The sequence below is a fragment of the Sparus aurata genome, chromosome 12, assembly GCF_900880675.1.
Source record: "Sparus aurata chromosome 12, fSpaAur1.1, whole genome shotgun sequence".
In the NCBI taxonomy this organism is placed as follows: Eukaryota; Metazoa; Chordata; class Actinopteri; order Spariformes; family Sparidae; genus Sparus; species Sparus aurata.
In genome coordinates this window covers 20,607,101-20,631,489 of record NC_044198.1, presented here as the reverse complement: position 1 = coordinate 20,631,489, position 24,389 = coordinate 20,607,101, and the positions used below count along the sequence as shown (strand labels likewise).

Here is a 24,389-nt window from a genome sequence, read left to right as displayed (position 1 = left end):
CACATCATAGGGGGAAGATACTACTTCAGTGTCTACAAAACATCCTAACACAAGAAAAAAAAAGAAAAATGACAAAACTATAACCAAAAATTCATCATTCAGAAAGGTGTCCATAGCCACCATCAGGCCACCAGGCTGCAAACATGCCTGGCATAAATACAACAAAAGCAGGAAGAAATGAAGGTATCGTGAGTGTCCACAGATCAGGAGTCAAACGGGAGAGAGGTCCAGAGTTTAGGAGACACAAACACAAAAGCAAAATCTCCTTTAGATTAAAGTTTTGATGCAGTAACCACAGGAAACCCTGATCAGAGGACCTTAAAGACCTGCAGTAGACCTGAACACACAGAGCTCTGCAGGTGAGATATCTATGTTTGGGTTTAAATGCAGGACTTGTGTTGTATCAGTGCTTTTATTTCAAACTTCTCCATCTCCCACCAAAGTCTCTCAGATGCTGCAGTCCACAAAAAAAAAAAATAAATAAATAAAAATCCCAGTTCAGATCCTGAGCCTGGTGTCTGCAGTGCTGCAGGACTCTGACCACCTGCTGCCACCCAGCGGTGATCGGTCGCTACGACAACGAATCACCCTGCACATAATACAACACACCTGTTGGTCTGTAATCCAGGTGGCTGGTCCTCTTCCTCGATGCATAGTCGACTCACATGAAGCCTTTTGCTTTGTTAACACTGACAGTGTCAAGTCAGCAATGATGAAGACGAGTGGGGTGAAGGATGACAGTCGCGCCTGGAGGCCGTGTACATTAAAGAAACAGGCTGTTGTGTTGTTATCAGATACACAAGACTTCCAAACACACGGTGGTCCACATTGATTGACACACTGCGCCACCTGTGCGCACAGAGACAACGTGAACCTCCGCTGAGATCAGCAGTTTCTCTTAAAAACAACCCCCCATGTCCTCTGTTATGAGATGTCGCAGACAGGTCAGACCACAGCATCCGATCTGACCGAGGGGTACCCCGTGACAAACCTGACCGTGGTGGTCCTGCTGCTGATCCCCTGTGTGGTCATCCTGCTGCTGCTCAACTGTCTGTTCCTGGGCTACAAGCTGCTGGTCCTGTCAAAGAGGCGCAGACTGAAGCGGGAGGACGCGGAGGAGCTGCTGCTGCAGTCCACCCTGCACAGGGTCAGGAGACTGTCCGACGTGGCCTTCCCTCCTCTGCAGGACGGGAGGAGAGCCTACATGTCCCTGTCGGAGCCCGTCCTGCCCCATCCCGTCACCTCCTCCCGGGCTTCATCCAGGGAGAGGGCCGGGGTGGATCACGGGTTCCGGCTCCTGAGGCCGGACGGCGCCACCGGCTCAGGGTCCCTGAGGGCGCCGAGCACCATCCGGGCCACGTCTCCCGCGGCCCGGTTCAGCCCGAGACTCGACCTGGCCTCCGGCTCGCGGACATACGGCGTCACTAAAGCGTCAGGCTGGTGCCAGAGCGCACCGGTTCTACCGCAGTCCAGTGATTCAGAGGCGGAGATCAGAGTGAACCTGGTTCCGCCGAACTCTCCAGCGGTGAGTGGGAATCACTGCTGACTCACGGGTCAGTGTTCAGGGGCATGTTGACTAAATTATGGATATTAATTCATAAACCCCCACAGGAAACTGCTTACGTGTTATTTTACCAACAAAAATGTTTGGATTTTGACAGATGGTGAAACGTTCAGGGACAAATCTAGTGAGTGCACTCATCAGCAGGGCTGGGTAAAGCTGCCTGAGGGCCCCCAGGGCAGGAAAATGACCTGCTGGGCCCCTTTTACCCCCTCCTGAAATTATGCCTGAAATTATAACCCAGGTTCAACCAAGTCACCAGAATAAATGTTGGCAGTGTAGATTTTCTACAAACTGTGTTGATGAAACTTTATATTTCATTAGTTTCTTTTTTAGTGATCGCCCCAAATGATTTCTTTAGTCAAGGAGACCTGGACTGATTTCTGGAGCCGATATACATTTACAGTAAAAACAAAAATCTTAGTGTCAAAATTTACCAAAAAAGTGATGGAATGTGACCAACTACAAAGTACTGTAATCATGTATGGTGTTTAGGTATTGTAATCGAGTATTTCCATTTCTGTTTAATTGATAACTTTAGCTGCTACTTACGCTGCAGATTCAGATTATTCAGTGTCGACGAGCTACTTGTGACGCGAAACCAATCAGATGGTGTTGTGGGAGCAACTTAAGTTTGACCACAGAGCCAAAATCGGACACTGATCAGAAAAATGCTGAATCTCGGCACTGATAATCCACCAGGTCAAAAATTACTTGAGTCTTTAGGCTCAGTTTTATGTTGTGACACATCTGTGCTCATAGTCTGGTTAGGTTTAAGCACAAAAAATACTTGGTTATGGTTAGGGAAAATATTTATTTTTATTTACCTGTTCGGAGCTGGAGATGTAACGACTTCCTGACAAAGAATATCTGGGTTTTCTTGCTACAAACTCGGCTGCATGGTCCTGCAATGTCTCCTCAAAGAAATCCAGTGGTGTCAAGCGTACAGATGTCAAAAGGTGATTGTCTGTCGTCAAATGTATCTCCACTTCCACCTCAGAGTTTGAAAGGCAAAATTCTAACCCTAACCCAACACTGAAGAGCCGGTGTAAAGCATGAAACAATCTTTATTCCTTGTCCGGAGTGTGAGGTCCCTACTTTGTCCTTCGTTCGCAGCACGAGTCAAACCACGAAGGTCAAATTCATCGGAGCAGCACTTACGCGATGCTGACAGATGTGAATCCAGGTGTTGCAGCACACGTGTTTGACAAAGTAGACATGGAGTGCGAGTACGCCAACCCGCCCTCAGAGGCGTCCTGCCAGAACACATCTGCCGTGGGCTCCGGACTGGACAGCGACTTTGGTGCAAGTGCAGGTACGCTTCAGCCTCCATCAGCTGCACTCTGATGATGGTGCTGCATCAAACTGGCAGAAAATCAGGTAGACTGAGGGTACTGTGTGACACTGTGTTGCATATCAGTGCCGTCTCTTGTAAGTTACATAGCCTTTTGAATGAAATCTGGTTTGGAATGATTATTCACACAAATTTTTTTTGATGAATTAAAACAAATCTAAAAACAAAGTTTTTTTTCAGGCGTGTCCCTGCGGATTCTGTCAGCAGACAGCGACGGTCTGTCCAACGGCGTCCTGTCTTCAGCGTTGGAGTGGGATTACTATGACCCGTGCTACGTCAAACAGAACAATGTCCCCAAACATAAACACCACAGACCGGCGGTGCACACCAAACAGTACTGGGTGTAAATGCATCGCAGCTGTCGGCGTGATTTAGTGTTTTTAATATTAATTATTATTTTTTACTTATTTATTTTATTTAAATAACGTATTGTATTTGTTTTGGAAAGCTTCATTTATTTAAGTTTGTCTCACTGATGATCACTATGACTTTACACTTGTTTGGACTGATATACATGTTTTGATGAAGAACACTGACACTGAATTTGTTCAAGTTGTTAAATATTCCCAACACACTGTCACTCAAGTTAATATAAATGTTTTACTATGCACTACTTCACCCACATTAATATAAATTAGAGTCACTATTTCAGGTTAACAAGGCTGTTCGGCCATTTTCTTTCATAAACACTCACATGAAGATTTCTTTGCACTTCTATTGTTTGAAATGTTTTGATTCACTCTGACCAATAAAGTCTTACGTTAAAGTTAGTTCAGAGTTTTTGGATTTCAAGACAGAATTGACACAATTAATAAAACATTTATAAAATGCGTTAATTCCACCCTTTTCTAAAACACTGGCTTTTACCATTAACATGTTTTTAAATTAATCAAAATATTTGAACAAGATTCAGACATCTGCCATGTGCTACTCCTCACCAGCAGAGGGAACTCTAGTCTAGTTGGTGTGGATGCCTTGGCTTGCAGAACAATTTGAGATAGAGTCGACCTGATTTAATGCTCGATGGATGCTAATCATGAATATAAGAGACAAAAAGTGAGCATGGTGGCTCCAGTTTACATTACAGGAAGATTGTGTCTTGATTTGTTGACCATCTCAACACTCAAAGTGGAGTCTTGAGCCATGTAAGAAACTTTAACTACAGAATCCCACCATGACCCAAAGGGGACTCCGCAGAAAGGAGATATACATTGAGAAAACATTCAAAAATCTTAGTTTAATGAGGTTTGACCTAATTGCCATCGCATTGATCTATTACTAAATTTAAAATATCTGCTCCATGTCACAATTTACCACAATCTTGCTAATCTGTTGTGTGGGTTTTTTTTTTATAAATGGAGCAAGGAATCACATTTTAAGGATGATTTCATGCATTAGGTCCCAGCTCTCTGAGCAGTTTTTCATTGTGACCCATTGGTTCATCATTTGGTTTATTGATCTGAACTGATGTTACAAAAAGGCAGGTTAGGCAGCATTTCAAAACAGCAGCACACCTTCACCTCAACCTGATCGTTGTGCTCAAAAAATAAGCAGGAATTTCATACACAAATAGTTTAGTGTTGTGGCTGTGCAGATTATCAGCATTGGTTTCACTGTATCAGTATATTTTGAGTCAACATAATAGTTTCATCATCAGGGTAAATCAAAATAGAAAGTGACCCAACAGCACTCCAAATGCAATAAGAGACAATCATGTCAACTAGTTGGAATATTTTATTCTCTGTTCTGAGATTTCTGTACATGAAAGATCAAGTGCCACTTGAATTGTTCATAGAAAGTATAACTGACGATGCACTATGAAGACATGAAAACAACCAGATCAAAAAGTATCACTTTACTCAAAGCTGGAGAGGAAAGTCAACACTATTTGCTTGAGTGTAGCATCGGATGCCTCAGAGATTTTGCCGTCGGCCCTGCAATCAAGAAAAGATTGGTTAAAAATATATACACGCAAAAAAAACTAAAATCACACACCCTGTTGTTGAGAAGCTCTCTGACTTACCTAATGGCTGACAGCAGGTCTTGGTGCTGGCTCAGGATGTGCTGCAGGAAGGCCTTCTCGAACCTGGTGATCTTGCTAGGCTCCATTTTGTCCAGGTGTCCCCTCACACCAGCATAAATGACTGTTACCTGTTCTTCAATGGCCATTGGAGCTGAAAACATACAGTCACGATACATTAGACAACTGTAGAATGGAGACATCTTCTTAAAAAGCTGCCTACTGAGGGCAACGTAATCCTACATGTATGTACTCACAGTACTGCCCCTGTTTAAGGAGCTCAGTCAGACGAACGCCACGGTTCAGCAGCTGCTGAGTGGCGGCATCCAGATCAGAACCGAACTGAGCGAAGGCAGCCACCTCACGGTACTGGGCCAGCTCCAGCTTCATGGTACCAGCCACCTGATGATTGCCGGAAATCAACGAGTCAGAATCAAAGACGTTCGCTGTGACGGAAGTAGGGGGGTGGGTCATTACGGGGAAGACTAACCTGCTTCATGGCCCTGGTCTGGGCAGCAGATCCGACACGGGACACAGACAGACCGACGTTGATGGCGGGACGAATACCCTTGTAGAACAGCTCAGTCTCCAAGAAGATCTGAGTGAGAGAACAGCTTTTAGTGACTGGTTCAGGGTTTTAAATTGGGCTGGAGCAAGTCACACACTTACCTGTCCGTCTGTGATGGAGATGACGTTGGTTGGAATGTAGGCTGACACGTCACCAGCCTGCGTCTCGATAACGGGAAGGGCTGTGAGAGAGCCGCCGCCAAAGTTGTCGTTCATTTTAGCAGCTCTCTCCAGCAGACGGGAATGCAAGTAGAAGACGTCTCCGGGGTAAGCCTCACGGCCAGGGGGACGACGGAGCAGCAGGGACATCTGACGGTAGGCCACGGCCTGCAGAGAGAAACCACATCAAGTTGAGTTTATCTGGGAACTTACCCGAACGACTGGATTTTTCTTTGTTTTAAATCTCCTCCAACTCACCTGCTTGGACAGATCGTCGTAGATAATCAGGGCGTGCTTTCCGTTGTCTCTGAAGTACTCGCCCATGGAGCAGCCGGAGTAGGGAGCCAGGTACTGCAGGGGAGCAGCATCAGAGGCAGTAGCAGACACCACGATGGTATACTTCATGGCGTCAGCATCAGTCAGCCTCTTCACCAGCTGAGCCACTGTGGATCTCTTCTGGCCGATGGCGACATAGATGCAGTACAGCTTCTTCTTCTCGTCAGTTCCCTCGTTGAAGCGTTTCTGGTTGATGATTGTGTCGATGGCAATGGCGGTTTTGCTGCAACACAAACGTTTTACATTAGTTCAATTCTCTCCAGTTTTAATTCATAAAAAAAAGTTAAACCAGGACACCACCTTACATTGCACTGACAGAAGGAAAAAATAATCTGACAGCATTTCAGTGGCACTAGGAACAACATCAGAAGCAGTCATGTGTTCAACTATTCCCTTTGAGCAGAGTCCTCTTACCCGGTCTGCCTGTCGCCAATGATGAGCTCACGCTGTCCACGGCCGATGGGGACCAAACTGTCCACGGCTTTGATGCCAGTCTGCATTGGCTCCCTCACAGAGATACGGGGGATGATGCCTGGGGCCTTCAGACCAACACGCCTGCGGGTGCTGGCACCAAGGGGGCCCTGTGAGGTAAACAGAGGAACAAAAAGATCAGGAGCAGCACCAGCATATAATTTCTCTCATGGCTGGTGAATTATTCAATCATACTGTACTGATACTGTAAAGCAACTCTATAAGAGATGGAAATGTATGAAAACAAGCCATTAAATTAGAAGATAAAACTAGCTTGGCAAATTATTTTTGTCTTTCAGCCTAAACATTAATATTTATAGCTATGCAGATGATACCCAGCTGCATATCTCTGGATGATCAACAACTTGATTGCATGTATCTCTGACATAACTTTTGAGGATGATTCAAGAGAGAGAACTTTCCGCTCTCCGAATCACATACTTTTTCTTTTTACTTTTAGTACGTACAGCAGCTGCCCTTTACAAGAATATACTGTTCCAAGCAGCATACAAACAATTGGGACATACCAATTTGACATGACAGTGCGCCATGAACTTTGACCCTTCTCCTATATCCGTTGCAGCCTTAGTGTGTAACTTGGAGTACAAAATAAAAAGTACTCACACTTGCTGTCATTCTGTCAAATGTTTTTCCTCCCTGTGCTTAGTTTATTTCCTCGCAATCAACCATTTATTTTATCCCATCTTGTCTATGTATATATTCATCCATCTTTTAAATGTTTAAGTGTTAAGTGCAAAGAAATATAATTTTATATCTCATAATCATCGTTTACCTTTCCATCGATAGCATTTCCCAGAGCATCGACGACACGGCCCAGAAGCTCTTCTCCGACAGGCACATCTACAATAGCGCCTGTTCTCTTGACAATGTCTCCCTCCTTGATGAGCTTGTCGTTACCGAACACAACAACACCAACATTGTCAGGCTCCAAGTTCAGAGACATGCCCTGGAGAAGAGAAGAAACAAGAGTCAGTACCATTCAGCGGCACTGCCTATGATCTTTACCAAAGGAACACTGACAGCAGTTTCTGAGACAGTAGAGAAAACTGCCACTTGCCAATTACGTTTAACAACTTAGCTTTTACTCTCCTAAAAACATTTAAGCTGTAGCAGTAGAGGTCATGGTCTCATCAGTCTTACCTTCAGCCCAGAGGAGAACTCCACCATCTCCTCAGCCTGCACGTTCCTCAGACCGTACACTCTGGCGATACCATCACCAATGGACAGCACACGACCGGTCTCCTCCAGGTCGGCACTGGTGTCGGCTCCCAGGATCTTCTCCTCCAGGATGGACGACACCTCGGCTGTGCCTTTAAGGGTTGTAAAGTGTTATTCAAGAAAGGTCCACTAATTAACAGGTTTGAAAACCCTGTTGGGTAATTAAGCAACAGGTTAATTAAGGTTTCTTGCAACACTCACCTGTTTTCTGCAGCCATGGACGAGCGGTGTGTAGATTCTTGGCTCCTACACATGCTGCAGCAACGTTCTTTGATACCTTAAAGACAACAAGCACATATCAGTATTATCCGCAGGAGGTTAGTGCTGCTGTTTCTATTTAATCACACACTTATATCAGAAAAATCCTGACCCTGTTTACACTAATACAGTCTTAAAACGTTCAGTTATTTGTTTAAACGGTTAAAGGGAGGCATTGGTTGAACTTTATGGTCATTTTGAGGCTGTAGTTTCTGATGCAGTTTGTTTTGAATTATTACTGAAAGGCGTTTCAAATATTTTTTCTCGACTTTGTCACAATAGTAAGAGAGCTATCCCAATTATAGCCAGCGTGAGCCTTTCATGTATTACGAATAGGGATGCAAATTTTTAAATATTTTCAATAGATGGCTGGCTGCCTCAATAACTGATGATCAGCTCATCATTAATAATACATGTTGGGATGTTTTTCAATAGAAAATCACAGACACTATCCATAATTGATAAAAAATTAAAAAAAAAAATCAGAATAGACAACATATGAGTCATAAAAATGATCTTGAACAATAACAATGCTGGTTGGTGACGATGTTGAGGAGGAGTTGCTGAATAAAAGTACATCTAAAGATCAAGTCACATTGTGGAGTCTCCATCAAAATGTTTAAAAATCTTTTATTCAATTTATTTTTTCCCAGTCTATTAAAAATACTAATTTTAAAAGACTTGTATTTTGAAATAAGATACTTTTTTCTGCTCACCCCTGATTGTTGGTTATCACATTTTTAATTAGTTGAATTCTTAAGATTAATCGCCAACATCCCTAATTACTAATCCCATTTCCTGTACTGTGACTCTGTTTCAAAGAGGTAACCAAAAATACGTAGTTTCACTTAATTAACACAACGTGAACCAAAAATGTTAAGTGTTATTAAATCAGCTAAATGTGTGAGTACTGATGTCAGTAATGTTTTAACATTTGTCCTGTGTTTAATAAAAAAAACAAACAAAAAAAAAAAAACAAGGCCATGTCATTACTTGCAACTATCTGGACAGGAAACGAAGCTGCAATTTAGGGAGCAGGTTGTAAACCTTTCTTTAAATCCTACAGCATCTGTCATTGAAGATTTCAGAAACAGCTTGACAACTAGCTAAACTCTGTATGTGGACAACCCTTCTTCCAAAACATTAAACATTTTGAGACGGTCCTTGGGTCGCTCATTCTGCAGAGTCACAGGACAGTCTGTACTATCAGCTAATAGTCTAAAAAGAAACGTTATATCTGGCAGGACTGAATGAGATTAAGCTTCATATCGCTCCATAATTGCAATCACAACCTTGCAAATCTTGGCATTTGCAGTGAAAGCTAGCATGCGGAGTGAGACAAACCTGACCTTCACTTCCAAATTACATTCGTCATTACTGCACTTTAGCTTAGTCATGTGCGTTGGTAATGAATTGGCACCATAACACACAGCTGAAAAGGTTAATTTAATCGTGAGGTCACTGTTAATAATTCAATGTACTGTTTAGTGGGCGGGTAGTTTTCGTCTGTCAGCCACAAATGTGGGAACTAGCTAGCTAACTTGTGTGAAGGGCCCGGTGTCCTCCGGTGCAAAGACGTGTGCATGCACAACACCGCCGCGGCGCTTTAGCTGACATTAAGTCCGGATTAAGTGAAGAAACTCGACACAAATCAACACACGAATAATTTAAAGGTGCTTACAAATCCAGCCCGGCGGGGAAGGGCCCGGGCAAGGGCCGCTGCGACGCGTACAGACAGCATGTTGATGTCCTGCTCAATCTGTCCTGCTCCGGAGGGGAGAGAGAAGGATGGCGGACACGGAGACGAGCAGTAGAAAGGTCACAGTGACCCGGAAGTACTTCAAAATAAAGTACCGCTTCTCTTTCTTTTCTTTTCTTTTCTTTTCTTTTCTTTTAAAAAACATTTATGAAGTATAATATTCTCAAAAGGAATAAATAAGCATCCAGTGAAATTAAAATGTAAATATGATTAAGTCATGTATTTACTTTATAACAATGTCTACTTGTTACATTTAGTTGAATCAAATCAATTTTACAATCTGTATTGTGAACATCCTCTGAACCTCGAGGAAAAACTTGCCATAATAAAAAAAAAAAAACAGGGGGAAACATTGGAAGAAAACTCAGGAAAAGTCACAGAGGGGGGATCCCCCTCTTCTAGATTAATTTGTGTCTGATCTAATTACCAAACAATAAATCTGGGGCTATTAACACAGTAAAGTTCAGTAAAAATATTGTACGCAGCAGCTGATTTTTTGCCATAGAGCCCTCGGATGTTAATTTAACAAAGATATACTATAGGGTGTAGGAATATAAAATGTACCTTTAGTTGTGCTTTGACACTTTTGTAGGTTTATTGCCAGAAAATGAACGTTAGTTACTTTTTAACAGTTAAATATTCTACGTTTAATATTACTTTTGAAGACTTTACTCAAGTTCTATTAGTATGGGTGACTTTCACTTTAGCAAAGTCACATTTTGACACAGTTTCTTGACCTTTACTCAGGTATGACTGGATTTGTCAGGGCTGTAGTACTAACACTCGACCCACGGGGGCGCAAGACCGGGAACAAAAGGCCGGAAGTGGCGCACGTAGCTTTGTAAAGACGGCCGGCCATGATGGAGACATTTTAAAATAAACATACAGCTAACTGTTAACGGCTAACAGAGCTCGCGAAGCTGCGAGCACACTGCGCCAAAACACATTCAGATTCTTCCAAGTAGTAAATTAATAAAGTGCATTTATCAGAGCACTGTTTATGCGTCGCAAAACAGAGAGGCTCTAAATTACCGAAGATGTCGAAAAGTCTGACACTGGGAAAAGAAGAGTACAACTAACGCCGCGGTAAGTTACAACTAGCGCAGCCGATTTTAAATGCTAAGTTGGCTATCGCTTTGACTGAGCTAGCGTTAGCTCTTAGCTTTAGCTGCTGACATTATCCTGCTTGTTACGCCTCTGGGTGGATAGATACTGCTTCCATTTATAGACTCTTGTGAGGCAGCTGCCCTGCAACCCGAAAATGTTCCCATGACTAGTCGTCTTTTTCTCGCCAAGTTTTTGAGCGTGAGGTTATGACCGAGGTTAGCTTCACTACGCAGCTAAAAGTAACTGTCTGGACCCGAGTCCGTGTTAGCCTCAGCTAACCACAGACACAAGTAACTAACGTTAAAGTCACGAATTATCACCATTAAATGTCGCATTTTAAACGCAATTAGTTCATTGGGACTGAGGGTATCAAACAGGCTTTCGTGAAAGCATTCTCGGTCTGTGTGAGATGTAAAAGTTGAACAAAAATCAAAGTGAAGTAACGTCTTCGCACTCAAAGTGCATAGCAGCAATGTCGTTATTGGGAGTTCTCTCTGGCCAAATTGTTGCATCAAGTTGAATGAGGTTATCTGTTGTTTCTGATACCGGAACAGCCAGCGGTCTTGCACCACGTAAAACCAGTACAAAATGTTCAAAATAAGATTAAAGCCACACAAATTTGGAAAAAGGGATGAGAAAGCTTGCACATGCCACCGGTGTTTATCTATATAGCAGAACTGTAGACCCACATGTTTCCACTACATTTAATATTGCACATAAATATTGCAAAATCACTAATTGAAGTAATCGTATATCTTGGTGCTAACTCTGGGGTTTATCGCTTATAATTTGTTGTGATTTATTCCACACATTATATTTGAGGTAATCTCCTCAGATGCATTAAGCCAGACTGGCAACGCTAACAATTCTTGCCGTTTGCTTTGTGAAAATAACAAAATAGACATCACGCCCCATGCTCCCAGAGTCTCTTGCACAGTTGCACATGTTGTGCTCATTCTAACTGTGAATTGTAATTGGTGGTATGTTTTTGTCATCCCAGCAGGTGAGCTCCGGTCCAGGCACATTGGTCCATGTTTGTTGGACCTTTGGGCTCTGGGCTTTAATAGCATGAAGATGGCTGATTCAGAGAAGGCAGAGGAATTTGTGGATGCTGAGTGCCCCCTAGAGTGCCTTGATGAAGCACAATCAGCCACGACGTCTGCTCAGGGAGAGCAGGATGACCATCTGAAAACAGAAACCACCACCAGTACCAGCTCACCACCAAGGGAAAAAGAGGGAGACAGCCCCTTGAATACAGAGGGTGAGCAGAGTCTCCTCTCCATGCCGTGCCTGATGCAGGAGCTCCGCAGAGACTCCCCAGAGTCCCAGCACGCCTCCACAGGGAGTGACAAGCCCGTATCTCGTCATATCTATGAGAGTGACTCCTCAAACCCCTGCATGCTCTCCCCTTCATCCAGTGGCCACCTTGCTGACTCAGACACACTGTCCTCAGGGGAAGAAGGTGCTGCTCCTCGTGTAGGAGCAGAGGAGGGGGGCAGCATGGAAGCTGCAAATGATCCCGGGCAGGCAACAGGGAGACAAACATCTGCCACGGGTGCAGGGGGGAGGAAGTCTCGGCGGTCACGTTCGGAGAGTGAGATGCCCCCTAATGCAATGGCTGCAAAGAAAAACCGCTGCCAGCCCACGATGGTAGCAGCAGGAGGGCAGGAAAAACAAACCAACGGAAAGTTGGCGAAAGTGAAAGGTCACCGGAGCCAGAAACACAAGGAGCGAATGCGTTTGCTGAGGCAGAAACGAGAGGCAGCAGCACGGAAGAAGTACAACCTGCTGCAGGACAGCAGTACGAGTGACAGCGAGCTCACGTGTGACTCCAGCACTAGCTCCTCTGAGGACGACGACGATGACACTTCAGGAGGTAGCAAGACAATCAAGACAGATATTTCAGGTAACATCCCGTGTTCACTACACAAGCTTAAAGCACAGTACTCCTACCACTGTTCAGGGTAATCGTAACATCCAATTAGATATCCCATGTAAAGGCTGTCACATAGTAACAGAAAAACGTATAGATCCACAGCTTGACAATCAAAGATGATTAACCTTCAGAGTCAAACACAGAGCTGAACAATAAGGTTGCCTGCATGACTTAACATTTTCAGGCAAACCAAACTTTTCACTTGCTACATATAGTAATAATGTATTGGGACTGTAGAAATTCTTTACAACATCAGATCAGTACGAACACTGTTTTGTTTGTGTTTATTCTGGAAATCACTGTCTTTTTTTCTTTTCTTTTTTGTTTTGGTTGTTTTCTCACTCATCACCTGTCTTCATTCACCCTGTCTGTTGACACACAGACTGTATGTTTTAGAAGGGCCCATGCCCAGTCACTTGTAGTACGACAACATATGTTTTGTTGGAATTTAGTCTCGTCGTTTGCATGCTGTGGAAGTCTAGTGGACATTTTTCAACTCATGGACTGATATAAACGGAGCTGTGCTAATCTAACCTAAATTGTGAGTTCTGCAATTCAACAAGTGAGCCATTTATATCCTCAGCCTTTGCTGTAAATAGACAATGGTGTGTGATGTCACTGTTCTAGTCGAAGTTCCAATACTCATTTAGGATATCCTGCTTTTCTTTCTCCAATTGAAGCTTGTGAATATTCCTCAGGTCTGTCGTGCACTTCACTCTGCCTACACAGGAGGCGATGAAGCTTTTTTAGAATTGCAAACAGGTGGTTCTCTTCCCTGTAATGGGTTGTGTAGCAACCTTGAGTCAGATAGCTGTTATGCAACACACTTCAAAATATTAATGCACATACTGCTCTGACTTTGGATGGCTGTAAGTTGTTATAGACAAAACTCAAGCACAGAAGTATCTATTAGGAATAAACACAGTGACTGTATGGATGGCACACTGGCCTGGTGTTTGTTTCCTCAGTATACGTAATGTTTTCAGATGGTTGTAGAAACCTCTTTGGTGAGTTGAGTTTTCCATAAGTTGCTTCAGGGTGGTATTTTCAGGCCTGCTGCTGTTGGTGTTTAGGCTGATCCCTTTTCATTGTATTTCTTAGAATATAACATGTTGGGTTTGTTCTAGTTGGCAGTTTTTCTTTTCCATAAAGTTCAGAGCTAAGCGTGTGTTGTGTCATGGTCTCTGTTTAAATCAGTTGTTACTATGGACCACCTTACCTAGTCCCATTTTTGTTTCTAAAGTGGCATTATAAAAGGGACCTGTTTTGGCTGATACTAACACTACCATATATTTTACAGATATGGTTAATTTTAGTAGAAAATGTAGTTTAGACTTTATTTCTTTATCATAGGTTTGTAATGAATTTGCCGGAAATGGGTGCATTTACCTTAAGTTTTTCCAGTTAACACTTTCTCCAAAGCAGTCACTGAATCAGTCGCCCGAGACATCCAGTTTTCCTACATTAGGGGTCCGTACTACATGAAATGTTTTCAACCATTTTTACATTCCGCACACAGATTTGAGTGCTACAACTGCATGATGTAGTCCATCAGCATGAAAGAGTCGATCTGCACGTAACCAAAAACAAACTCATTTTCTCTTTTAATACAAAAGTCCACCTCCGAAGCATGAACGTGCTACTGTATTTTCTTATGGCTTGGCCTCAATGTCTTTAAAGCTGGCTTCAGACGTGCATCGGAGAGATCCAGAGTGGGCGCCCAGATTCATGGGCTGCTGGACACCAGTGCGTGGGACAGGAACGGCATCGGCAGTGTTCTGGAGGAGGCCATGACGCGCTTTGCTGTGATGCAGCGACAGACTGAGGAGCGCTTCCGCATCTGGATGGAAAAGCTTGCACACCTCGACTCGGACAACGACTCGTCCAAACGCTCAAGTGATGGGCAGCACCCCCAGGGGGGACGTCCGTCCCCGCCCAGTTCCTATTTGCCCTCGTCGGAGTCTGCTGAGACGATGGCTGCCTACAATTTGGCACGAGAGAACAACAGTCTCACCCCCACCCCCATAAACAACAACATCCTACCTGAAGTGGTCACTCAGAATGGAAATCTAGGTGTTCCAGACCCTGGTCTCTTGAATGTTTAGATTACACTTCTACTTCACTCCTCGCTCTTTGATCTTACCAAGTGTGGATGCAGAAAGCATGGCAGTGGGTATTAACATAGGTAAATGATGTGAGGTCACTAAACAGATATACCATCAACAGCAGCTGGGCCTGAGCTGGTCATTTGGACTTGACTGTGTGCAGACCTGAGGCCTGGTGCACCTGCTGGCACTGAATCACTGTGAGATGTGACATTCAGAATAATTCAGCTCACCTGTTTGATTTCTGCAGCATCTGTGACACGGACACAGGGCAAATCTCAATAGACTGTTGAGTCAGGGCTCTTATTGTAATGCTTAATGTATGGCTTGTTTGTTTTTGTTGACCAGCTGTACACACACACACACACACACACACACACACACACACAGTAGCTGAATATGTCATTCGTACAGAATGTTCATTACAGCACCTGGGCAGCCATCATGACAGTGCTATGTGGCGTGCTGCTGCTTAATAGCATGTGCCTTGTCATTCTAACTTCATGCTGGGAACAATAGAGCATCATAGTACTATTACTTTAGAAATTAGGTTCAACACTCTACATTACTCTTCTTCCTCCTGAACTGTTTGCACTTTGCTTGTAAATGGTTCATGACTTTTACAATCTTGTGACAACCTTTATTTTGGTGGCATAGCTTTACTAACATCAAAACATTTAAAAACACAGATTTGCCTATAAATATAAACACACATCTACTAACCTACACGATTTCTTGCTTTTTAGAATCCTATTACATAATTAGATTAGAAGTTTACATTTTAAATGTTTGCCTTTCTGTTACATTTGCTGCTATCACTGCCTTTGTGCAGTAACAAGAAACTAGTGAGGGAGGAACAACTCCCAATGTTTATTTTTAGTAGCCTATGTATAGATTATGGACATCAGATAAGGCATGGGTTCCTACGTTGTGGTTATTGGCTGCAATGTCAAGAGCTTCAAATCTTCACTCACATAATACTCGCCTAGTTTATCTTTTAGTTATGCACTGGTCTGCCAGCTTGGCCTGTGTCTCCACAAGGGCACTGTGTGTTTCTGCAGCTTGACTTTAAACAAAAAAATCCAGGCATCAAACTAACAAATGTACTGCAGTAATACAGCTGCAGTATGGTGCATGGCAATGTTTACCGATTTCCTAAAAACTTAGAGATCAAGTGGCCTTCTCTGGTTCAGATCCTGTGGTCTTTTGAGGTGGAAACACTCCTCAACCCTCTCCTCGAACTCCTTTTGCTGATGTAAATGACCATAGTGTCACAGTTCTTAACGCTGTCAACACTATCCAACCATCACAGGCCTAATCATATTTATAGTTAGGATGTTTAAGAAAAAAAAAAGAGTGTTACATTTTCTGTATGTGTATATGTAGCCCCATGACTGTCAGTTTTACATAACTGAAAGCTGGAAGGAAAGTTCTCCCACCTGTTTGCATGTGATTATATTAGTAACTAGAATGTGCAAGGCCAAATTAGTTTTCATCAGCAGCATGTGTGCAAGGTGCAGCTTTGCTTATGCTGATAAATGGTGACCGACTGAACATTTTTATCTATTTGGTTGTTTTCTCTTAGCCTAATGGTTTTGTTTCAAATTGTGTAAAAAAAAATTGTTGTCTTTGTTTCATGGTGCATTATTACTCCCAACGACTGCTGTCCTGCATTTGTCACGACTGAAATTACCTTTAAATCAACTGTTTTTTATCCACAACAGTTAAATGGAGCCTTGTGCATACAATCACAAATGGTGTGCATTAGAAACAAACACTAAGGACAGTCCATTGTTTACCAAAGAGATAATCCTGGTTTACATGAGTCCTTTTTCTATCTCTAATACATGGCCTTTACATTGGCAAGCCCTCGGTTTCTCCGGTAACCCTGGTACCTGCCTATTTCAGCCCAATCAGCTATTCATAGGCAGTGTTCTCTCTCTCATAGTACATGCTGTCCAGACAAACCCCCTCACACACACCCACAGACATGTCTGGATAGCAGTGTGTGTGCGTCTCTCTCTCTCTCTCTCTCCCAGGGACTTCTTTTACAGGGTAGAACAAAGATACCTGTACCTGCTCTTCCACAGAGTTACTAATCTATTGTTTGGCTTTTTATTACACCCCACTACATTTCATTCACTGAGTAAGATCATTTTGAAAGTGTTTTGTAATGACTGTATTCTAGTGTAGTTTTTATGTGAATGGCTGTTATTTTAAAAGCAATAAATGGAGAGAAAAAAAAGCTGCTGCAAAAGATTTATTGATACACTGCAAACACAACCACGGTTATAGGAGAAAAGCCTCGCTAGAGTAGCTTTGCGCAAACCTGGAGGGTTTTTATAACGGTTCATGATATTAGAGCTATCAAGCTATATGAGCCCAACATGTTTTACTTCGCTATCTGCAGAAAATATAGGTCGTTTCCTTGTTTCTTCAAGTAGAGCTATGGATAAAGTGTCCAGTTCCTACTATTCCCAGGCATGATTTGAATAATGAAGTGTTTTCTTTGTTTTCTGCAGACGGGCCTCCAGTAGTGGGTCACTATGATATTTCAGACACTGATTCTAACCAGGAGAGTATGAGTGTGGAGACAGTCCGGCCCACGGTGATAAAGCATGAGCTAAAAACACACAGAGGCCAGGATATGGCAGCTCACTCTGGGTGTATAAGAGCTCTGAGCTCTATCTCAGGTCAGTTACAAACCCGGTAAATCCAAAACTGATCATTTCCACTCCTCTCAGTGAAGACAGGACATTTAAAGGCATGGGTGTCACCAGTAAGCAATGTGCTATGTGGGGAAAATGGTCTTTTTTATCTCAGCAAGACGCCTTTGAAGTACAACTGCCTTCATCCTACTGGCTGACATTTGGTTTGCTTTGAAAAACCTCTTTCCTCCTTGCTTCAAGACAACAGAATTGAACTTTGCAACTGACTTGCCGGCATTGTCGAAACATGAACATAAAGTTCACAATTTATGTTGTGTCCAATGTGTCAGTCCCTGCTATCCAGCCAGCTTTTTATACCCAAGTGTCAGAGACATCATTGTTTTGTTCTTGTCTGTGTCAAAGCAGCTGCAGTCTTTATGTGTCAGCGAGGCCTGAAGCTCTCTGCTGCTCTGGTCCTCTTCACAATGTGTGACTCTGTTCCTCTCGTTTGTTTCAGGCCACGTGGAGGCAGAGCTGTCGCACAAGGAAAGTTCTCAACACAACAAGGGCCAGATTAACATTGCTTCCTCTGACAGTGAGGTGGAAATAGTCGGAGTGCAAGAGAAAGCACGGTAAAGACCTACAGTGGGGAAAAACATTTTACTGACGGTGTGAATTGCCCCTCTCCTCTCCCTCTCTGGTGTTATAAAATGATTTCAACTTTTTAAATGTCTTTGTCCAACTCCAGATGTGCCCACCCATGCGGCGGGGTGATAAAGAGTCTGTCCTCCTGGAAGGAGAGCTCAGTGGAGCAGTTAAACAGCACAAATCAGCCACAGCTCTGGACTACTGTTTCCCCTCAGCCTAACTGGGTGTCCCCTCCCGAAGTGGTGGACCTCACACTGGACGAGGACGCCGGACACAAATACCTACTTTAATCAACTTGTACACTGAAGACTCCTCATTTCTTCCTCTCGTCCCTCTCGCCTTGCCTCCATGTTACGGCTGAAATCCTTCCTATAGTTGCGGCCTCGCCTGTAACCGCTCGTGGACTCTTCCTGCTCCAGGGCACTGTTTGTTTTTTAACTTTACTGTTAAACAATCATATGTATCAAAGCCATTCTACTGACGTGATTCCCTGATGTTGGCTCCTCAGCTCTGACTTTAGTTATAATAAAAATGGCACAGCACTTCAAGCGCAGGTGGAAATATACGTAAGAGTGACTTGATCTGTTAATGATAGCAATATCCTACCTTCTTTTAATACCTCAGTTTACCCATTGAGAACAGATGTAGGTGGTTATTTTGTGTTGTGTGCTTGCGAGCTGTAAAGTGAAAACCTTCACGTTGCTGCTTGAGAGCAGGTCATTATAATGACACGGCTGTTGACCTGCTTCACTACAGACTCTGAATGACATCTTTCAGACTTGATTCGGCATTTAAAAAAATAAAAATAAATGGCAGCTGGTACACTTTCTGTTGTACAGTAGACCATAGATTGATGTCTAGGGTCAGTTTTGTTTTCAAAAGTCTCACCACTGGTTTCATATTTAGCTCGGTCTGCATGGATCGCTTTGCTTTACTATTTTCTCTGCAGCCTAGGTCCAGTCTAATGCTCCGGTGCTGCGGAGCAGGGTTCTTATTTATCTAAAAGGAATAGTTTGAAATTTGGGGAAATGGGCCTAATCGCATTTTGCCAAGAGTTCGACCAGAAATATTGATATCACTCACTTGTCTCTCTCTCTCTGTTAAATACAGAGTAAGGCAACAAAAAGCAGCTGGTAAGCTTAGCTTAGCACAATGTCTAAAAGCAGAGCAGAACAGCTAGCTTGGTTCTGTCCAAAGGTAACAACATCCACCTACCAGCATCTCGAAGGCTTTCTAATTAACACATTATGTCTCATTTTGTTCAATTTGTACAAAACACAAATGTCAAAAAAATAGGGTCTAATTGCTGGTGTGAGGCTACCTGTTTCCCCATCTGCAGTCTTTGTGCTAATCTAATCTGCGGCTAATTGTAGCTTCATACAAAACCTTCTCAATTTAACACTGACCTACATAAGCAAACAAACCATTAACAAAATGATTTGCTATTTTTTCATTGCTATTTAAGCTATTTTTAAAGCCGTCACTGGGTCAGATTACCTTCAAAATCATAACATTAATCGGTTATGGTAACAAAATTACTTTTACCAGGCACCCTGTAAGTTGTAGGCTTACATGTGCATGATTACATGTACACCAATAGATTAATTACCTCATTAGTAGTTGTGTTTAAAGCTGCTGTAAAGAACATGCAGAAGGCGGCTGTGCTCATATCGCTTTCGACCACAGGGGGCGCCAGAATTGTCAATTAATGAAAGTTCCAAGTAGCTGTAAATAAGCCCATTTCCCAAAATCTCTTTTAATCAATCCACAGTTCTTGTTTCTGTTACTACCATATTACAAAGAAGTTGTTCCTTTTTGTTTAACAGAAAACCACTGGTATATACCCAGATTTAGAGGAAATACAAACACACCTGTTACAAACACACTACATAATACTACTCACCTCCACCACAGCACTTCTATATGTGGTGGTGTATTGGCAATAGAAATGACGTATGTTTTGTTTATAGACATATTTTTGTGTCGGGAGTCTGCGAGCGTCCCAGGTGAAGTAGTAGTTATCAGTGAATGTATGACCCTGCAGTGCTGACTGGGTGCACTTATTGTTTGCATGCTTATCCTGAGTGGATGCAAACACCTTTAAACCTCTGGGGACCCCTTTATAACAACTGAGGAAATGCATTTTTTCCATTGAATACTGCAAAGCAAGATGGCCTGAATGCCTTGAAATGTGCACTATTTTCTTTTAGAATCGTATAAAGCTTATTCTTTTACCTTACAAAGAAGTCAATTTTGCTATCTCAACAATAAATATTTTAATAATAGATGTGAATTTAGCACACGTATAAAAAGAGTACAAAAGTGGAGTTGAGTTTGTGGCGTTTTAAAAAGAAAAAAAGAAAAAAAAAAGGACACTTTTCCCGTGTGAACTGTTTTTACCCTGATCCTCAGGGCCTGCTCGCTCTCCTCCCCTGTGGTCTTATTTTGTCTTCATGCAGTACCGCAGCCAGGCTGGTAAATCTTTTATCAATCATCCAACTTGAACTGTGCTAACACTTCAGATTTGTTTTATTGCATATTGAATAACGCCTACTTTCCAACGCGATGTTTGAGAATTGTAGAGACAAATTATTTTACTTCTGCTGGTCACAGAAGGGAAGGGAAATTTTAAATATAAGTAACTAAACCAAAGTCTAAATGGAATTTATGTTTTTCTTTGGAATTTTCTTCTAGTCTTTGCTCTGTGAGTCTAAATCTTTTCATTTGGAAGTCAGTATATTTGTTGTGAGATGAGGTGACATGAATTCAAACAGTACAATGTGATTTATTTTTGTTTTCCTTTTGGCCAGTTCTTTCCACTTAAAGCACCTACCACTGTAACAACAATTCTTTTTACCAGACCACTTCTGCTTGCACAAATCCCTTTTTGCTATTGTTAATTAGGAATATTATGAATTGTTAGTGAGACTCATGTCTTTAGTGATAGAGGTTTGGTAGAGAAATAAGGGCGGTGATGCCCGACTATGGTTGCACATAGCATGTTTGGTCACATCTTTAACCTCAAGTCAGATATTATCCTCATTACCAGTAATTTAGCCTCGCTCTTCTGTTATTCTTGTTTTATTTTACTGTCAGTATTTTAAATTAACAAAAAAAAAGGTGTTTATTTTGTTGCTTCTGCAAGTCCTCGACTTCCTTGAAAATATGTCTGTAGAACAAAAAGAAACTATTTTAAAGCTAAATAAATAGAGCATTATTTAATGACCCCCTTTGTTCTGTAATTTATTCTCCTGTCTGCAGAAAACGCAGTGGTTCATTTCATTTCCAGCAGGCTGTGTTGTCTTTGCTCATGTGCTGTGACTGTCTGGACGCCTGGTGTCAGGCTTAGGGAAGGAAGATTGAACTGGTGAGGATTTATCTTTGTTGTTCCGTGTTTAGTTTGATGGGTCCGTGTCATGGAGGCCTTCAGAAGAAGTCTAATTGGGGACTGAAGTCTATGAACTGGAGACAATTACATTTGCTACATGCTCGCATCCTTTCAGGCACCTTTCAAAAACAAACTTTTGCAAATGGTGTGACTTCAGTCGGTACTAGACAAGTGTTCTGTTTTATCTTTAATGTTGATTTTCACAATGTAATGTCAATAGATAACGACACCATCGGAGTTTGTTTGGTTCCCCGTCAACCTCGATTACACATTCACGCTATTCTGTCTGCCACCAAGCAGGAAAATGAAGGCTGAGTGGCAAATCCAGACAGGCTGGCAGACTGGCACAAGTTCTATCTGCTTTCATGTTTCTGTTAGAGACTAAATTAATTAACAAATTTTTTCCCATATTGTTGGTTGTTTGGTTGGTTGTTGCTACGCTTCCACTTTAAAGTCTACTTTTAAATGTTCTCTCTTAAATTTAAATGATAAATAATCGATAATGAAATGATGATAATAATTGCAGCACACTTCACTAACAATTATTAACTCCGACAAAGAGGATATGTTTTCAGCCATGTCTGGTTTTTGGTTGGTTGGTTGGTTTGTGAACAGGATTGCACAAAAACTACTGAACGGACTTGCGCAAAACTTGGATGGAGGATGGGTCGCAGCCCAGGATAGAGACCCCAGGTGGATCTGAAAAAAGGGACAGATCCAGGATTTTTTTCTCCTCACTTTCTTTAACATTGCAAGATAAGGCGTTTTTCCACATTTATGTTAAAATGCATCTAGCAGATTAGAATGTGTTTTCATGTTAGAGTGCAGTATTGTTACAGCTCCTACATGGTAACAAACAGGGATAGAAACATGTACCACCAATGTGCAGTTGGGATAGTGAAGATTTCAGGTTGAACACATCTTACATGGTATTAGAATTTTATCCAAACAGTTATGACAGATTTTGGTGCAGCTCCAAATCTGTGGGGAGAGCCAACTAGACTGCACTCCGCTGCTGAACATTTTGCAAGCATTTTTAAATCCTACACCGAATGAGATCTGCTTATTATGACTAAGAATTTGAGTGATTCAGTGCTGCTGAGTTTGATATTGGATTAGGCTTGATTGAATTAAAGGGGACCGTTGGGCTGAGGCTGAGGCATATGCTCTACTGAGTGCCATTTAAGCTTTTCTTATAGATTATTTTCACTATTTATCATTTAAATTATAAAATGTCAAAGATATCTGAGAAAAGTACTCATCGCATTTGCCCGTAACCCAGGGTGAACCAGCCAATGTTTGACATTTGTGCTTACAAATGACTGAAGCAATCGATGCTAAATAATCGACGATTAGCTTTCTGTTGGCTGGCTAATCATCGCAGCTCTACAGCACACTGATGAATGTATTTGCAGCGCGAGTCTATCAGAAAGTGTTTTTCAAGTGTGTACTTGTGCGTACAGTGAGAATAATCACCATCATAGGTGCAACACGTACTGACACGTCTCATTGTTTGCTTTCATCCTGTGGCCAAACAGTCTAGACAACTGCCTCGCTGTGAACAATACAACTTCACCCTCACCCACAGAAGTGGTATGCCGGGGTCAGAGGTCACCCCGTGACACCTGCCACTAGGGGGACATATGGAGTTCACATGAGGGAGGACAATGAGGGAGTGGAGCAATTCAGTCCGCGGGGCCCTTCTCCTGAAACCAAAGCCCTTTAGCCAGCTCTTTTCACCCCCGGGGCAGAACATCAGCTGTATGCTAATTTTCCACAGGGCAGTGGTGGCCTCACAGAGCAGCGAGCGCGCTGGCTCACTCCCAAAAGCCAGAAATACGTATTCTTACTCTTGCAGATGTCTCTCAAGTGTTAAATGAAGCAGCTTTGGGATTCCGAGTGGTACAAGTGCTGCTCTGCGTTTATTCAAAATGACAGCCCGCTCGTTAATGACCACAACCAGAGGGCTCGCACCAACGACAAAAACCTGCATATGACTACTTCTGATTATAAGTGATCACAATGTATGTACAACTTTAGCTTTCTCCTTCCCTCTGTCATGAATCTTTGTTATTTCTGTTGTGAGAAAGACAATACATTGGTGAATTTGGATGTTTCTTTCAAGCAATAAATGACTGGATTTACAGCTTTTGTTGTCTTGTGCCATCATAAACTAAATATGTTGAGTTTTGGACTTTTGAAGACGTCACTTTCGCCTAAAAGAAAATCCAGCTTACAAGATCAAATATTACAGCAGCTACTGATTTCACACTATTTCCTATAAAGATTTTGTAGAAAAGTGATAGTTGTTAAACAAAGGGAACTAATTGCAGTCGTGTGACCTGCACTGACAGTAAAGCACAGTGAAAGACTCTTTGTGTGGCACCGCGGGCTTAAAGCATTAGATGGTGGGAAGTGGAGGACGAGGACATATGGGACTAAGAGTTTTGTGACCCCCTCAGCTTCCCCGTGCCCATCTGTTCCTCCACCCTTCAGGCTTAACACTAAAGGCGCAGAGCTTTTCAGGACACAGACAGTTTTTTTTTTTAGCATATCTGCTGTAAATGAAAACGCTTTTCAACACAGGGACATAGAAGCTGCTTTTTTTTTTTTTTAAAGGTATTATGATGAGCGTTGAATATTATTTAGTGACCTGTAGGAGATTATCCCGCTACAATTCCGACCTGACTGTCAGTTGTGTTTTGGGTAGTGTAGGCACAGGGTTTTGACGTGGAAGAGAAATATGTGGAATAAAAAAAGATTCTATCTGTGGTTCTGCTGTATTAGGGCTGGGCAATGTATAGATATCATGTTGTTAGTGATATGAGAGTAT

At 42.4% G+C, this 24,389-nt stretch overlaps 3 protein-coding genes across 6 annotated transcripts; 2 read left to right on the top strand and 1 right to left on the bottom strand.

The window, feature by feature from the left end:
• Window positions 1-608: 608 nt before the first annotated feature.
• hwa (huluwa) lies at window positions 609-3,696 on the top strand. The gene is made up of 3 exons (XM_030435124.1): window positions 609-1,525; window positions 2,678-2,876; window positions 3,096-3,696. Exons 1-3 carry the CDS (start codon window positions 932-934, stop codon window positions 3,260-3,262), a joined length of 960 nt encoding a protein of 319 aa, XP_030290984.1. The 5' UTR covers window positions 609-931; the 3' UTR covers window positions 3,263-3,696.
• Window positions 3,697-4,631: 935 nt separating this feature from the next.
• atp5fa1 (ATP synthase F1 subunit alpha) lies at window positions 4,632-9,804 on the bottom strand. The gene is made up of 11 exons (XM_030435121.1): window positions 9,647-9,804; window positions 7,909-7,984; window positions 7,630-7,799; window positions 7,262-7,435; window positions 6,412-6,578; window positions 5,920-6,220; window positions 5,605-5,829; window positions 5,426-5,533; window positions 5,193-5,337; window positions 4,939-5,089; window positions 4,632-4,849 (listed from the first exon to the last, which is right to left on the bottom strand). Exons 1-11 carry the CDS (start codon window positions 9,704-9,706, stop codon window positions 4,771-4,773), a joined length of 1,656 nt encoding a protein of 551 aa, XP_030290981.1. The 5' UTR covers window positions 9,707-9,804; the 3' UTR covers window positions 4,632-4,770.
• Window positions 9,805-10,566: 762 nt separating this feature from the next.
• Window positions 10,567-21,394, top strand: ark2n (arkadia (rnf111) N-terminal like PKA signaling regulator 2n). Of its 4 annotated transcripts, none has more exons than XM_030435502.1 (5): window positions 10,567-10,810; window positions 11,835-12,737; window positions 17,395-17,565; window positions 18,038-18,152; window positions 18,269-21,394. In XM_030435502.1, exons 2-5 carry the CDS (start codon window positions 11,900-11,902, stop codon window positions 18,456-18,458), a joined length of 1,314 nt encoding a protein of 437 aa, XP_030291362.1. In that variant the 5' UTR covers window positions 10,567-10,810; window positions 11,835-11,899; the 3' UTR covers window positions 18,459-21,394. The 4 variants fall into 4 exon arrangements, with proteins under 4 accessions (XP_030291362.1, XP_030291361.1, XP_030291363.1 ...); XM_030435501.1 differs by having other exon boundaries at window positions 10,568-10,810; window positions 11,832-12,737; XM_030435504.1 differs by lacking the exon at window positions 17,395-17,565 and having other exon boundaries at window positions 10,569-10,810; window positions 11,832-12,737.
• The last annotated feature ends 2,995 nt before the right edge of the window (window positions 21,395-24,389 follow it).